The sequence below is a fragment of the Tachyglossus aculeatus genome, chromosome 23 (genome assembly GCF_015852505.1).
Source record: "Tachyglossus aculeatus isolate mTacAcu1 chromosome 23, mTacAcu1.pri, whole genome shotgun sequence".
NCBI classification, from domain to species: Eukaryota; Metazoa; Chordata; class Mammalia; order Monotremata; family Tachyglossidae; genus Tachyglossus; species Tachyglossus aculeatus.
In genome coordinates, this window is record NC_052088.1 from 10,385,396 (window position 1) to 10,401,530 (window position 16,135).

The window sequence follows — 16,135 nt, forward strand, 5'->3', positions numbered from 1 at the left end:
CTCTGCCCTACCTCCTTCCCCTCCCCACAGCATTTATATATATATTTGTACAGATTTATTACTCTATTTTACTTGTGCATATTTACTATTCTATTTATTTTGTTAATGATGTGCATTTAGCTTTAATTCTATTTGTTCTGACAACATTGACACCTGTCTACATGTTTTGTTGTCTGTCTCCCTCTTCTAGACTGTGAGCCCGTTGATGGGTAGGGACCAACTCTATATGTTGCCGACTTGTACTTCCCAAGCGCTTAGTACAGTGCTCTGTACACAGTAAGCACTCAATAAATGATTGAATGAATATGCCATTTTTTTTAATGACTTTGCGCCCACGAGCGATCCGAACCCATTTAAATCTGGTTTTGACTGACTGTGATTGCCACCACGTCGCACTGTACTGCAACTCTGCCAAAGAGCAACAAAAGGAAGAAACTTTAATGGAAAAATGTTGCAATCCTTTCCGGAGTCAAGATTACATGGTAGTATAGTATGTGATTCCTTTTCACTCAATTTTAGGGATCCAATATATGAATACCTGCAGAAGATCTAAAGGTTTTCTGGTTTCTAAAACTAAGCTTCTTTAATAAAATTTAACAGAGGAGAAGCATGGCTCAGTGGATAATGCGTGGGCTTGGGAGTCAGAAGGACCTGGGTTCTAATCCCGGCTGCGCCACATGTCTGCTGTATGACCTTGGGCAAGCCACTTCACTCGACCTCAGTTCCCTCATCTGTAAAATGGGAATAGGAATGTGAGCCCCATGGGGGACAGGGACTGTGTCCAACCTGACTGTCTGGTATCTCCATCAGCAATTAGAACTGATCCCTCACCTCCCCACCCTGTTTTCCCTCCCTACTGCTTCAGCTATGCTCTTAGTCCTACCCCTTAAAACACTCACATATAGTCATTCCACAGCATTTAAGTACCTATCTGCTGTGTGACCTTCGGCAAGTCACTTCACTTCTCTGTGCCTCAGTTACCTCATCTGTCAAATGGGGACTGAGACTGTGAGCCCCAGGTGGGACAGAGACCGTGTCCAACCCGATTTGCTTGTATCCACTACAGCACTTAGTACAGTGCCTGGCAAATAGCAAACGCTTAGGAAATACCACAATTATGACTATTATTACCCTCGGTTGCTTCCCTTACCTGCAATTCATTTCACTGTCTGTCTCCACCACTAGTTCTTTACGACAGAGATGACATCCATTTACTCCATTGTACACTTCCAAATTCTTAGTTTGGTGTTCTGCACACGGTAAGCGCTCAATAAATATCCCTGACTAACTGAACGTTCTTGTGGTTAAATGCAAACCCTCACCTGGTCACAAAAAGACAACCTTCACACTGCAGGAGAACTAAATACGTTAAGGGTAAGAATAATTAGATAATAACTATGGTATTTGTTAAGCACCTACTATTTGCCAAGCACTGCTCTAAGTGCTGAGGTAGATACAAAATAATCAGGTTGGACGGTCCCCGTCCCACATGGGGCTCAGTCTTAATCCCGATTTTACAGATGAGGTAACTGAGGCACACAGAAGTTAAGTGACTTGCCCAAGGTCAGACAGCAGACAGGTGGAGCCCACGTCCTGTGATTCCCAGGCCCATGCTCTTTCCACTCGGCCAGGGTTGCTATGGAGAGTTGAATGAGTGAATTCTTCCATATCTTTCTCCATCACATCAACCAAATGGAAATGGGGTGCGTTTTCTGGCCACAGACTTGGGGAATACTGGGAGACTAAGAGGAAGAATTGAAAACAGACCCAGATACCTCAAAGAGCAAAGGCTGCCTGCCTGCCAAAGACAATATTTATGGGCGCAGTGTGGAAGCGAGAGTCCAGACATTTTCTGGACAAGTTAGGTGTTCGCCACACCACGGTCCACTGCCCCAGCCCTTACCTACAGGATTCTTCTACTTGGTTGTCTCCCATACTGGTGATTTATTTTGGTGTCTGCCTCCACTGCTAGACTGTAAAAATCCCTAAGAGATTAGGTTTACTAACTCACTGGTATTGTCCCGAGTGCTGAGCACAGTTCTTGGCATACAGTAAGCGCTCAATAAATACCACTGATCGATTGATGAACTGATTTTTTCTGCCACAGCAGATACTGTTCCCTGAGCGAGGCAACATTATTTGAACACGAAAGATAATCATCTACCTGCAGAACCTTGACAGAACAAAGATTTTACATTGAGAACCTCATAATCCATCAATAGGATTTATTGAGCCCTCTGTGCACCATGTCCTACGCAACTGGGACAATACAATCAAATCAGTTGATACAGTCTCTGCCTCAAGGAACCTTCAGTCTAGGGGAACATACTCTAAAATAAATTACAGTTAAGAGGAAGTGATAGAGTACGCAAAATGTTCATTCATTCATTCAATCGTATGTATTGAGTGCTTATTGTCTGCAGAGCACTGTACTAAGCGCTTGGGAAGTACAAGTTGGCAACATATATAGATGGTCCCTACCCAACAATGGGCTCACAGTCTAGAAGGGGAAGACAGACAACAAAACATATGGACAGGTGTCAAGTAGAAATAAAGCTAGATGCACATCATTAACAAAATAAATAGAATTGTAAATATGTACAAGTAAAATAAATGACACTCCTGTGAAGTAATGGTCGGAGTGGGGAATATGAGTGGGGACATTAGAAATTAATCAGGGAGGGTCTCCTGGCTGAGTTGTGATTTTAAAATGGCTTTGAAGACATGAAGACAGACAAGAATTTTAGGCAAGGGAGGGTGGGGGGTGAGAAAGTGGTTGGCATCGGAAGATGAGAAAGAGGCACACAAGAGAAACTTAGGAGCTGAGGTGAACAGGATATGTAGGAAGGAGGGGACACAGTGAGCACCTCAAAGCTGTCAGCAGTTTCTGCTTGACATGGAGGTTTTGAGGAGTGGGGAGTTGTGGGCAGAATGACCTTTTAAAAAACCGGTCCAGGCATCAGGGAGAAAGCATATGGACAAGTAGAATACATGGTCATTTGACTATGGTTGGAATATCTGAAGTCTCACATCATCCTCAATCATATTTACTGATAGCTTTCCTATGTGCAGATATCAACAAGCATTTTAATGATCTGACTATGAGAGGGGGATTGGGAATTGAGGGGCACTGGGAAGGCAGGACTCAAGCAGACCAACATTTCAAGGATCCCAGCAGGGGCATCCCTAGAAGATAAAACAGGAATAAGGGCATCGGGGAAGAGGACTCAGGTCATGAGACGATGGGTTTTAGGAAACAGGAGTCAAAGTTGGGGGGCGGCGGGGAGAGAAGGAAGCAGGATGCTCCAGATTTCTCTCCCACAAAACAATAAAATACCTGACTAATCCAAAGGGAGACCTTGAGAACCAACGCCTTTCTTTTTTCATGGACTCAATCCAGAAGCAACAATTTCACTCAACAGCATTTTCCAAGAACACAGTAACAACAGTATGTGCAGTTTCACAGTATACCTAAAACCGACGGAAGTAGCCGCTCTCTGCTCAGGTTTCACAGACACTGTACTTTCTCTTAACAAATACGATAATTATATTATTATAAGTGCTTACTACGTACCAAGCACTGTTCTAAGCACTGGGGTAGATACAAGGTAATCAGGTTGTCCCACATAGCGCTCACAGTCTTCATCCCCATTTTACAGACGAGGGAACTGAAGCAAAGAGAAGTTGAGTGACTTGCCCAAAGTCACACAGCTGTTAAGTGGTGGGGCTGGGATTAGAACCCATGACCTCTGACTCCCAAGCCTGGGCACTTTCCACTAAGCCACACTGCTTCTCTTGTCTTTCCCTGTCTTTTTTCCTTCCCCCATTTCCTGCTTGGCTCTCCTCCTAAAGCCTGGCCCAGGCCACACTCAGTCTTAGCCCATCCCAAACTCCAACACCCCAATATTCCCAGTTTCCAATTCTGGGAATGCTGCCACACAAAGAGAGCAAGTTGAACTGCATTCTCCAGTCCGCAAGGGAGGAGAACCAGGGGTGGCCCAGCCCACCAACCAGATTGTCGGGGGGTAGGGATGGGGAAGAGCCTTAACCCAAACTGACCCAGACAAGACTGTTCTTTCTGCCTTTTTCCATTACTTTCCTCACTACTTGTCAGTCTCTCTTCTCATTACTCTCCTCCCCTCTGCCCCATTCTGGTACCTCATCTCATCTTCTCTTACTGCATTCCTCTGATTAACTTTCATCTTCCCAGATCACATCTCCCCAGCTACTGCCTCATCACTTATGCTAACCAGTAGTACTTTTGTACATATCCATTTACAGACTCTTCTCTACAAGCACTTTTTCACCTAACCATCTTTCCATTCCCACTTTCCTTTTACCTGTAAAAATTTTGGGTTCTGCCTCCCCTGTCTGATTTGAAGTTCCCAGAGGGCAGGAACTGCATCTCTTACCTCTGTTGTACTGCCTCAAGTGTTCTATACAACCCTCTGTTCCCAGCAGGTGCTCAGTAAATACTCCTGATTGATTTGCTGCCTCCACTCAACACTCTTGTCTTTCCCTGATTTTGTAATCCTGATTTTGTTCCTCTCTGGGTCCCTTTCGATATCTAAGTAGCCTCTCTGTCATCTTTCATTCACCGTTTCCTCCCCTATTTCCTTATTTTTTTTAAAAAAAGGTGGCATTTTTTTAAATGCCTATGATGTCCCAGGCATTATACTAACGATTGGGGTAGGTGGAAGTGAATCAGTTTGGACACAGTTCCTGTCCCATGTGGGGCTCACAGTCTTCATCCCCATTTTACCGATGAGGGAACTGAGGCCCAGAGAAGTGAAGTGACTTGCCCAAAGTCACAGAGCAGACAAGTGGTGGAGTCGGGATTAGATCCTAGCTCCTTATGACTCCCAGGACCATGCTCCATCCACTTGGTAACGCTGCTTCTCAGGTGCTCCGCTCCTCTTCCCTTTCATTTCTACACCCTTGCCTTACTCCCCCAGCAGCGCCAGACCACACATCTCCCCAGCACCCCTAAATCCTCTGGTCCTTTTCTTCTTCCTCCCCTGGTGCCATACTTATTTGGAAATAACTAGACAATGGATGCACAACTCTTCTGTGCTCAAATAGGTAATTTCATTACATGTGCGCTGTAAAACAGGTCACGAGCACAGGAATCTAAGCTGTCTGGAATCTTGCTATGGTTAAACACATAATTGTGCATATGTGCGCGCACACACACACAGTTAAGGAACTCTGCTGCAATTAGGTTTGCATACATCGATGCTTGACACCATAACCTACGCATGTGGTTCTACCAATCAGGTTTCTCCTAGGATCCTGACATACTGGGGCTGGGTCCAAAATGAATTCTCCCTCGGAACATGCACAAGTTCACTTTGCATTATAAAAACCTGAACCCTTCATTTTCCCTTAGGAAACATCAGTAAAGTCCAAGTTATGTACTTCCATGAATTTACCAGGATTAAGTTGTTTGATATTGCTAGCCTGAATTGTCCCTATTTATTCCCTTGGTTCTTCCTCATCTGTGTTGCCTAAAACTTGGGGATAATTTGTGTTTTCTTAATGGTAGAAAAAGATATGGGATCAAGTTAAATAAGGTGGTTAATATCAGAGGACACAGTCAAGATGGCATGGGGGTGAGAAGATGAAATAAAAGAAATGCAAATAAGGAAGAACTACAGGAAGACCTACAGTCTGTTTTTAGACCAGGTAGAAGAAAAAGGGAGGGTGGGGGCAGAGGGGAGAGCAGGAAGAATAGTAGATAAAAATATAACATGAAACCAAAGGAAGGGAAGCAAGCATCAGAGCGAAGCAATGCTTTTCCCCTGAAAAAGGACAGGGGGATACGAAAAAGATGTCTCATAAGGTTGATAACATAACAAGTATAGACTATAGCAAAGACTCCTTACAATGGTGATGGGGGGGGGGGAATAAAAACAAAGGAACTGTTGTAACAGACAGGTAATTATCTCTGAATAAGAACATTCATTAGAACAAATATACGGTTTTCAATTTATGGGGATGGTGCTTGTAAAAGCATAGCATCAGCTATTCTAAGGAAATCTGCTTTAAATTCCCATTAGGAAAAGCCAAGATTTCATAATGAAACTCAAATCCCTCTAGATAGCTAGCTCCTCATGGGCAGGGTATAGATCTACCGACTCTATTGCATTGTTTTCTCCCAAGCACTTAGTACAATGCTCTCAGCACACAGTAAGAGCTTAATAAATACCACTGAATGACTGATTCATGTTGTGGAGATACACATTTTAGTGTTGAGCTTCCAACGACCAGGAGTCTGCAGTATATTTGTGTTTAATACTCTCCAGATATGTTAAAACTAAAGTTTCTTTCTCTACAGTATTTCGCACAAATAAGTTCAGCTGTCGGTATCTCGTTTTACTAAGAGCTGGAGTAGATATTCTTCTCCAGTGACAGGTATCTCAAAGAAACAGATGGTCAGGAGGACTTGAAAGGAATCGGATGAAACCTTAGCTCCCCTACCCCACCCTCCAGCTTCTCCCACCAAGTTTTTGAGAACTCTCCCGAGGTGTAGAAAACCTTTAATATTAAATAGCCTCTGGTGCTCCGCTTTCATGCGTCCGGGCAGTTGACCGGGCTGGATGAAGAGGTGCAGGCGGGGCTCTTTTAAACTGATTCAAGTGAGGGGGAAAAACGGAGCCGAGAGCATTGGTCGGTCCCACTACGACCCTCAAACTGACTTGGGGGTCACACGACGCATACCATGAGAAGGAATGGAAGTCTGACGGCTGGGAAAAGTTATTCCTGAAAGTTCTGAACCGCCTCGAAGGCTGGGGGTTAGCAACACCCTTTAAAAAAAAATCTGTTTACACATCCCCTTTCTCCAATGACTTAAAAAAGCACCTGATGGATGCTAATTAACTTACCCAGCCCCGGAAAGAAGAGAGGTGTTATATTTCCTCTTTTAGAAATAGGCAGGTGGCTGTCAGGCAGGGATCATGTCAGCCAACTCTACTGCACTCTCCCAAGCGTTGAGTACAGTGCTCTACACAGAGTAAGTGTTCAGTAAATACCACTGACTGAGGGTCCGGGGCCACCCAGAAAGCCTGGATAGGAGCCATGCACAAATGCCACCAGCACATCAACAGTCCAGGAAAGGAGCCCGAGAACCTTCTTTATTGCCCCCTCATCAAAGAAGTAGAAAGAAACCACCTTGGGTGAACCTCCCCTCGCAGCCCAGGCTTAAGGGTATTTGTCACGTGCTTACTTTGTGCCTCACGAGAGCTGTAATAATAATAATGGCATTTGCTAAGCACTTCCTATGTGCAAGGCACTGTTCTAAGCGCTGGGGAGCATACAAGGGGATCAGGTTGTCCCACTTCGGGCTCACAGCCTTAATCCCAATTTTACAGATGAGGTAACTGAGGCACACAGAAGTTAAGTGACTTGCCCAAAGTCACACAGCAGACAAGTGGCGGAGCCGGGATTAGAACCCACGGCCTCCGACTCCCAAGCCCAGACTCTTTCCACTGAGCCACGCTGCTTCTGTACTGAGTGCTGGGGTAGACACAAGGCAATGAGGTTGGCCACACTGCCAACCTCATCGTGCTCACAGTGTAAGTGGAAGGAAGAAGCAATACTGAATCTCCATTTCACAGCGGAGGAAACTGAGGCCCAGAGAAGTGAAGTGACTCGCCCAAGGTCACCCAGCAGGTGACTGGCCGAGTGGGGATTACAAGCCTTCCTGGGGCACCCCGCCGACAACCCTGAATTAGGCACGTGGCCTAATGGAAAAAGCCCAGGCCTGGGAGTCATTCATTCAATCGTATTTATTGAGCGCTTACTGTGTGCAGAGCACTATACTAAGCACTTGAGAAGTACAAGTTGGCAACATATAGAGATGGTCCCTATCCAACAACGGGCTCACAGTCAGAGGACCTGGGTTCTAATCCCGCCTCTGCCACTTGCCTATATGACCCTGGGAAAGTCACTTCATTTCTCTGTGCCTCAGTTCCCTAATCTGTAAAATAGATTCCATACCTCTTCTCCCTCCTAGTCAGTCAATCGTATTTACTGAGTGCTTACTGTGTACAGACCACTGAACTAAGCACTTGGAAGAGTGCAATATAACCACATAACAGACACATTCTCTGTCCATAACAAATGCGAAAACCATGTGGGTCCTGGTATTCTTGTATTTACCCCAGGGATTAGAACAATGCTTGCCATACTGCAAGCAATTAATACCACTTATTATTATTAATAAAACTCGTCAGCGAGGCTGGGGCAAATGGCAATGGGTGTTCTCTCTCACTTGAATTTGTACCCTTTTTAAATTACCCTACCCTCAGCCCCACAGAACTTACCTAAATATCTGTAATCTGTATTAATGCCTGTTTCCCCCTGTAGACCGTAAACCCATTGTGGGCAGGGAATGTGCCCACCAACTCTGTAATACTGTACTCTCCCAAGCACTCAGTACAGTGACCTTGCACACAGTTAAGTGCTCAATCAATACAACTGATTGTGTAGTGGTCGCGGGAAGGTGTCTACCTCCTCCGTTCTCCTGTACACTCCCAGGCGCTCAGTCTGGTGCTCTTGTATGGATACAGCCCAGGCCTGGGAGCCAGAAGGCCATGGGTTCTAATCCCTGCTCGGCCACTCTTCTGCTGTGCGTCCTTGGGCAACTCACTTTACTTCTCTGAGCCTCAGTTACCTCAACTGTCAAATACGGGGATTGAGACTGGGGAATCCCCCCGCCCAGACTATGAGCTCGTTGTGGGCAGGGATTGTCTCTCTTTATTGCACTTTCCCAAGAGTTTAGTACAGTGCTTTGCACACAGAAAGCGCTCAATCAATACGACCGAATGACGGGGACTGTGGCCGACCTGATTACCTTATATCTACCCCAGCCCTTGGAACAGTGCTTGGTACATAGGAAGTGCTTAGCAAATACCATCATTATTAGTATTATTATCATTCTTTGCACCTCCGTGACCTCATCTGTAAAATTGGGATTGAGACTATGAGCCCCACATGGGACAACCTGATTACCTTGTATCTACCCCAGGGTTTAGAACAGTGCTTGACACACAGTAAGCGCTTAACAGATACCATTTTCCAGCCCTTAGAACAGTGCTTGGCAGACAGTAAGTGCAGAACAAATACCATTTTCAGCGCTTAGAACAGCACTTGGCATAGTAAGCGCTTAACAAGTACCATTTTCCAGAGCTTAGAACAGCACTTGGCATAGTAAGCACTTAAGTACCATTTTCCAGCGCTTCGAACAGCGCTTAGCATAGTAAGCGCTTAACAAGTACCATTTTCCAGCGCTTGGAACAGTGCTTGGCACATAGTAAGCGCTGAACAAATAGCATTTTCCAGCACTCAAAACAGTGCTTGGTGCATAGTAAGTGCTGAACAGATGCAATTTTTCCAGCGCTCAGAGCAGGTCTTGGCACATAGTAAGTGCTTAACAAACATCCTCATCATTGTTATTATTATGATGAAGCAATGCCACGGTCCGGGTTATTGTTATTGTTTGGGGAGGATTATTAATGATGTGTCTGTATCTATAATTCTGTTTATTTTGATGCTATCGACGCCTGCCTACTTGTTTCGTTTTGTTGTCTGTCTCCCCCTTCTAGACTGTGAGCCCACTGTTGGTTAGGGACTGTCTCTATCAGTTGCCAAATTGTACTTTCCAAGCACTTAGTCCAGTGCTCTGCACGCAGTAAGCTCTCAATACATACGACTGAATGAATGAATGAACAAATACCATCATTATTATTTTCCAGTGCTTAGAACAATGCTTGGCAGATGGTAGGCGCTTAACAGATATTTTTCCGGTGCTTAGTATAGGTCTTGGCAGATGGTAGGCACTGAACAGATACCACTTTCCTGCGCTTAGAACAGTGCTTGGCACATAGTAAGGGTTGAACAGATACCATTTTCCAGCACTCAGAAAAGCACTTACTATGTGCCAAGCACTGAACGGATACCACTTTCCAGCAGTTTAGAACCGTGCTTGGCAGACAGTACGCACTTAAAAGATACCATTTTCCAACGCTCAGAATAGTGCTTGGCACATAGTGAGCGCAGAACAAATACCCTCATCATTATTATTAGTTATGATGCTGAAGCAATGCCACGGTCCTAGTTACTGTTCTTGTTTGGGGAGGGCAGGGGGTCTCGGGTGTGTGTGTTTTGAGGGGGAGGGGGGGTCTCAGCGCTGAACAGATACCATTGTTCCAGCGCTTAGAATAGGTCTTGGCACATAGTGAGTGCTTAAAAGATACCACTTTGTGGTGCTCAGAACAGTGCTTGGCACATAGTGAGAGCGCTGAACAAATGCCCTCACCATTATTATTATTAATTTTGATGCTGAAGCAATAGCAGGGTGATGGTTACGGTTGTTATCAGGGGAGTCCCACCTGGTGGATGCGGTCCCTGGCTCAGATCAGTGCTTGGCACATAGTGAGCAATGAACGAATGCGCTCCTTATCAATATCATTATTATTATTGTTATTATTATTAATAATAATAATTACAATGCTGAAGCAATGGTAGGGTGCTGATCACAGTTGCTGTTGTGGAGGGGTCTCGGGGGCGGGTCCCACCTGGTGAATGGGACCAAGACCTATTCTAAGCACTGGGACAATGGTTTGCACATAGTAAGCGCTTAATAAACACCATCATTACTATTATTTATTCTCTGGGCCTCAGTTCCCTCATCTGTCAAATGGGGATTACTGTGAGCTCCCCGTGGGACAACCTCATCACCTTGGAACCTCCCCATTGCTTAGAACAGTGCTTTGCAGCGTGGCTCAGTGGAAACAGCCCGGGCTTGGGAGTCAGAGGTCATGGGTTCAAATCCCAGCTCTGCCAATTGTCAGCTATGTGACTTTGGGTGAGTCACTTCTGGGCCTCAGTTCCCTCATCTGTCAAATGGGGATTACTGTGAGCCCCCCCGGTGGGACACCCTCATCACTTTGGAACCTCCCCAGCGCTTGTCAGAGTGGCTCAATGGAAAGAGCCCGGGCTTTGGAGTCAGAGACCATGGGTTCAAATCCCGGCTCCGCCACTTGTCAGCTGGGTGACTTTGGGCAAGCCACTTCATTCATTCAACCGTATTTATTGAGCACTTACTGTGTGCAGAGCACTGCCCACTGTTGGGTAGGGACGGTCTCTATATGTTGCCAGCTTGTACTTCCCAAGCGCTTAGTACAGTGCTCTGCACACAGTAAGCGCTCAATAAATACGATTGATTAATTGATTGATTGTACTAAGCGCTTGGGAAGTCGAAGTTGGCAAAGTATAGAGATGGTCCCTACTCAACGGCTGGCTCACAGTCTTCACTTCTCTGGGCATCAGTTCCCTCATCTGTCAAATGGGGGTGAAGACCGTGAGCCCCTCGTGGGGTAACCTGATAACCTTGTAGCCTCCCCAGTGCTTAGAATAGTGCTTTGCGCATAGTAAGTGCTTAACAAATACCAACATTATCGTTATTGTTATTATTACTATCACGCCGGGCGCATTTAATAGATGCCCTCAGGATGGTGATGACGACGACCTCCCCCCCCCACCACCTTACCTCCTTCCCTTCCCCACAGCACCTGTATATATGCATATATGTTTGTATGTATTTACTACTCTATTTATTTTACTTGTACATATCTATTCTACTGATTTTATTTTGTTAATATGTTTTGTTCTGTTGTCTGTCTCCCCCTTCTAGACTGCGAGCCCGCTGTCGGGTAGGGACCGTCTCTATATGTTGCCGACGTGTACTTCCCAAGCGCTTGGTCCAGTGCTTTGCACACAGTAAGCGCTCAATAAATACGATTTATTTATATATATATATGACTGAGCCCCCTCCTTCCTCTCCCCCTCCTCCCCCTCCCCCCGCCTTACCTCCTTCCCCTCCCCACAGCACCTGTACATATGTGTATAGGCTTGTACGTATTTACTACTCTATCTATTTTACTTGCACATATCTATTCTACTGATCTTATTTCGTTAATATGTTTTGTTTTGTTGTCTGTCTCCCCGTTCTAGACTGCGAGCCCGCTGTCGGGTAGGGCCCGTCTCTATCTGTTGTCGACCTGTCCTTCCCAAGCGCCTAGTACAGTGTTCCGCACACAGTAAGCGCTCACTAAATACGATTGAATGAATATATACGACTGAGCCCCCTCCTTCCTCTCCCCCTCCTCATCCCCCCCGCCTTACCTCCTTCCCTTCCCCACAGCACCCGTACATAAGTATATATGTTTGTACCTATTTACTACTCTATTTCACTTGTACATATCTATTCTACTGATTTTATTTTGTTAATATGTTTTGTTCTGTTGTCTGTCTCCCCCTTCTAGACCGCGAGCCCGCTGTCGGGTAGGGCCCGTCTCTATATGTCGCCGACGTGTACTTCCCAAGCGCTTGGTCCAGTGCTTTGCACACGGTAAGCGCTCAATAAATACGATTGAATGAATATATAAATATATATATATATATAGTCCAGTGCTTTGCACACGGTAAGCGCTCAATAAATATATGACTGAGCCCCCTCCTTCCTCTCCCCCTCCTCCCCGCCGCCTTACCGCCTTCCCTTCCCCACAGCACCTGCACATACGTATATATGATTGTACGTACTTACTACTCTATTTATTTTACTTGTACATATGTATTCTACCGACTTTATTTTGTTAATATGTTCTGTTGTCTGCCTCCCCCTTCTAGCCTGCGAGCCCGCTGCCGGGTAGGGCCCGTCTCTGTATGTTGCCGACGTGTACTTCCCAAGCGCTTGGTCCAGTGCTCTGCACACGGTAAGCGCTCAATAAATACGATTGAATGAATATATAAATATATATATATATATATATATATAGTCCAGTGCTTTGCACACGGTAAGCGCTCAATAAATATATGACTGAGCCCCCTCCTTCCTCTCCCCCTCCTTACCTCCTTCCCTTCCCCACAGCACCTGCACATACGTACATATGATTGTACGTACTTACTACTCTATTTTACTTGTACATATCTATTCTACCGACTTTATTTTGTTAATATGTTCTGTTGTGTGCCTCCCCCTTCTAGCCTGCGAGCCCGCTGCCGGGTAGGGCCCGCCTCTGTGTGTTGCCGACGTGTCCTTCCCCGGCGCCCAGCACAGTGCTCCGCACACGGCAGGCGCTCACTGACTACGACGGACGGCCGGACGGCCGGCTGGCCGCCGATCCTCCCCACCTGGTGGATGCGGTCCCTGGCCCGGCTGAGGCCCTGGCGGTAGCCGTCGTGGCGCAGCTGGCTGAGGCTGTCGTAGTAGTCGTCGGGGTCGTCGGGCTCGGCGAACAGCACCTGCGACAGGATCTTCCAGCCGCAGGCGTCCAGGCCGTGGCCCAGGTAGAGCTGGAGGCGGCGGCAGAGGGCGTCCAGCTGGGGCCCCGGCTCCGGGCCCGGGCCCCGGGCCCAGCCGCCCAGCAGGCCCCACAGCCCCGACGGCTCCTCGGGGAAGGCGGGCAGCCACGGGCCCAGCCCCGACGACACGGCGCACAGCTGCCCGTGCACCGCACGCAGGTCCTGGAACGAGAACAGCCCGGCCCAGCTGCTGCACTCCCCCTCCTCCTCCTCCTCCTCCTCCATCTCCTCCTCCAATTCCTCCTGCTCCTGCTCCGCCGCCGCCGTCCTCCCCTTCCTCCTCCTCCGCTGGGCCGTCCGGTTGTGGCAGGTGATGGCGAACTTGCCCTCCACCTCGTTCCAGGCCACGATGAAGACGAACTTGTTCTTCTCGGGCTCCTCGAAGGCGTGCGGCCGCACGGCCACCCAGTCCGCCTCCAGAGGCTCCTCCGCCGCCGCCGCCGACGACGACGACGACGAGGCTGAGGCCGCCGCCGCCGCCTCGGCCATGGCGGCCGCCCCCCGCTCCGCCCCGCTCCTTGCTCCTCACGGCCCGGCCGCCGGGCGGGAGGAGGCCTCGGCCATCTTGGCGCGGCGCGCGCGCCACGATCTCCCCTCAGAGGCCGCCCGCGGCGCGCGACACTCGCTCCCCCTCTGAGGCCGCCCGCGGCGCGCGACACCCGCTCCCCCTCTGAGGCCGCGCGCGCCCTCGCGGCGGTTCCCCTCGCACGGTCACGTGGGAGGGGGCGGGAGGCTGTTGGAGCGCGTCCGCGCGCGCCCTCGCGTCAGCTCCCTCGCACGGTCACGTGGGAGGCTGTTAGAGCGCGTCCGCGCGCTACTCGCTCCCCCTCTGAGGCCGCGCGCGCCCTCGCGGCGGTTCCCTCGCACGGTCACGTGGGAGGCTGTTGGAGCGCGTCCTCCCGCCCGCGGCGCGCGCCGCTCGCTCCCCCTCTGAGGCCAAGCGCGCCCTCGCGGCGGCTCCCTCACACGGTCACGTGGGAGGGGCGGGAGTCGGCTCCCTCGCACGGTCACGTGGGAGGCTGTTGGAGCGCGTCCGCGCGCCACTCGCTCCCCCTCTGAGGCCGCGCGCGCCCTCGCGTCAGCTCCCTCGCACGGTCACGTGGGAGGCTGTTGGAGCGCGTCCTCCCGCCCGCGGCGCGCGCCGCTCGCTCCCCCTCTGAGGCCAAGCGCGCCCTCGCGGCGGCTCCCTCACACGGTCACGTGGGAGGGGCGGGAGTCGGCCCCCTCGCACGGTCACGTGGGAGGCTGTTGGAGCGCGTCCTCCCGCCCGCGGCGCGCGCCACTCGCTCCCCTCTGAGGCCGCGCGCGCCCTCGCGGCAGTTCCCTCGCAGTCACGTGGGAGGCTTTTGGAGCGCGCCTGCGCGCCAGTCGCTCCCCTCAGAGGCCGCGCGCGCCCTCGCGTCAGCTCCCTCGCACGGTCACGTGGGAGACTGTTGGAGCGCGTCTTCGCACCACTCGCTCCCCTCAGAGGCCACCCGCGGCGCGCGCCACTCGCTCCCCTCAGAGGCCGCGCGCGCCCTCGCGACAGCTCCCTCGCACAGTCACGTGGGAGGATGTTGGAGCGCGTCCGCTCGCCAGTTGCTCCCCTGTGAGGCCGCGCGCGCTCTCGCGTCAGCTACCTCACGCGGTCACGTGGGAGGCTTTTGGAGAGCGTCCGCGCGCGCCACTCGCTCCCCTCAGAGGCCGCCCTTGGCACGCGCCAGTCGCTCCCCTCAGAGGCCGACCGCGGCGCGCGACACTCGCTCCCCTCTGAGGCCGCGCGCGCCCTCGCGTCAGCTCCCTCACACGGTCACGTGGGAGGCAGTTGGAGCGCGTCCGCACGCCCTCGCGGCAGCCACTTTTCACGGTTACGTTGGGGGGGGGACGTCGGTTTACGCGCGTGCGCGCCCCCCGGCAGCGACTTCACACGGTCACGTGGGAGGGGCGGGGGTCCGCTTACGCGCGTCCGTCGCTCCCCTCAGACGCCACGCGCGTCCCCGCGGCAGGTACGTCACACAGTGACGTGGTAGAGAGGTCTCTACGCGCGCCGCGCACGCCAGTCGCTCCCCTCAGACGCCACGCGCGCCCCCGCGGCAGGTACGTCACACAGTGACGTGGTGGAGAGGTCTCTACGTGCGCCGCGCACGCCAGTCGCTCCCCTATGAGGCCAAGCGCGCCCGCGCGCCAGTTACTTCACACAGTCACGTGGGAAGCGCGGGAGGCTGTTTCAGCGTCTCCGCGCGCCCCTCGCTCACCTCAGAAGCCGCGCGCGCCCCCGCGACATACACTTTTCAGCCAAGTGGTGGGGGACGTCGGCTTACGCGCGTCCCCGGCTTCCCACGGTCACGTGGGAGGGGCGGGTTGTCTGCTGAAGCGCGTCCGCGTGCCCGTCGCTCCCCGCAGAAGCCGCGCGCGCCCCCGCAGCAGGTACATATAGTGACGTGGCGGGAGAGACCTGCCTACGCGCGGCGCGGGCCCGTCGCTCCCCTCCGAGGCCAAGCGCGCCCCCGCGACAGGTACTTCACAGTCACGTGGGTGGTTGAGAGTCTGTTTAATCCATCAATCCTATTTATTGGGCGCTTACTGTGTGCACAGCACTGTACTAAGCACTTGGGAAGTACAAGTTGGCAACATATACAGTCCCTACCCAACAGTGGGCTCACGGTCTAAAAGGGGGAGACAGAGAACAAAACCAAACATACTAACAAAATAAAATAAGTAGAATAGATATGTACAAGTAAAATAAGTAAATAGAGTAATAAATGTTTAAGCGCGTCAGTCGGTCCCCTCA

The 16,135-nt window shown here is 50.4% G+C and overlaps 1 protein-coding gene across 1 annotated transcript in view; it reads right to left on the minus strand.

Annotated features, from left to right (window-relative positions):
• The window catches only part of JMY (junction mediating and regulatory protein, p53 cofactor), a gene marked incomplete at its 5' end in the record, with an annotated part of 93,535 nt that extends 79,726 nt beyond the window's left edge, over positions 1-13,809 (minus strand). Inside the window, one exon of the mRNA XM_038765477.1 lies at positions 13,195-13,809. Within this exon, the coding sequence (XP_038621405.1) occupies positions 13,195-13,809 (615 nt within the window). The remainder of the gene's footprint in view (positions 1-13,194) is intronic.
• Between the last annotated feature and the right edge of the window lie 2,326 nt (positions 13,810-16,135).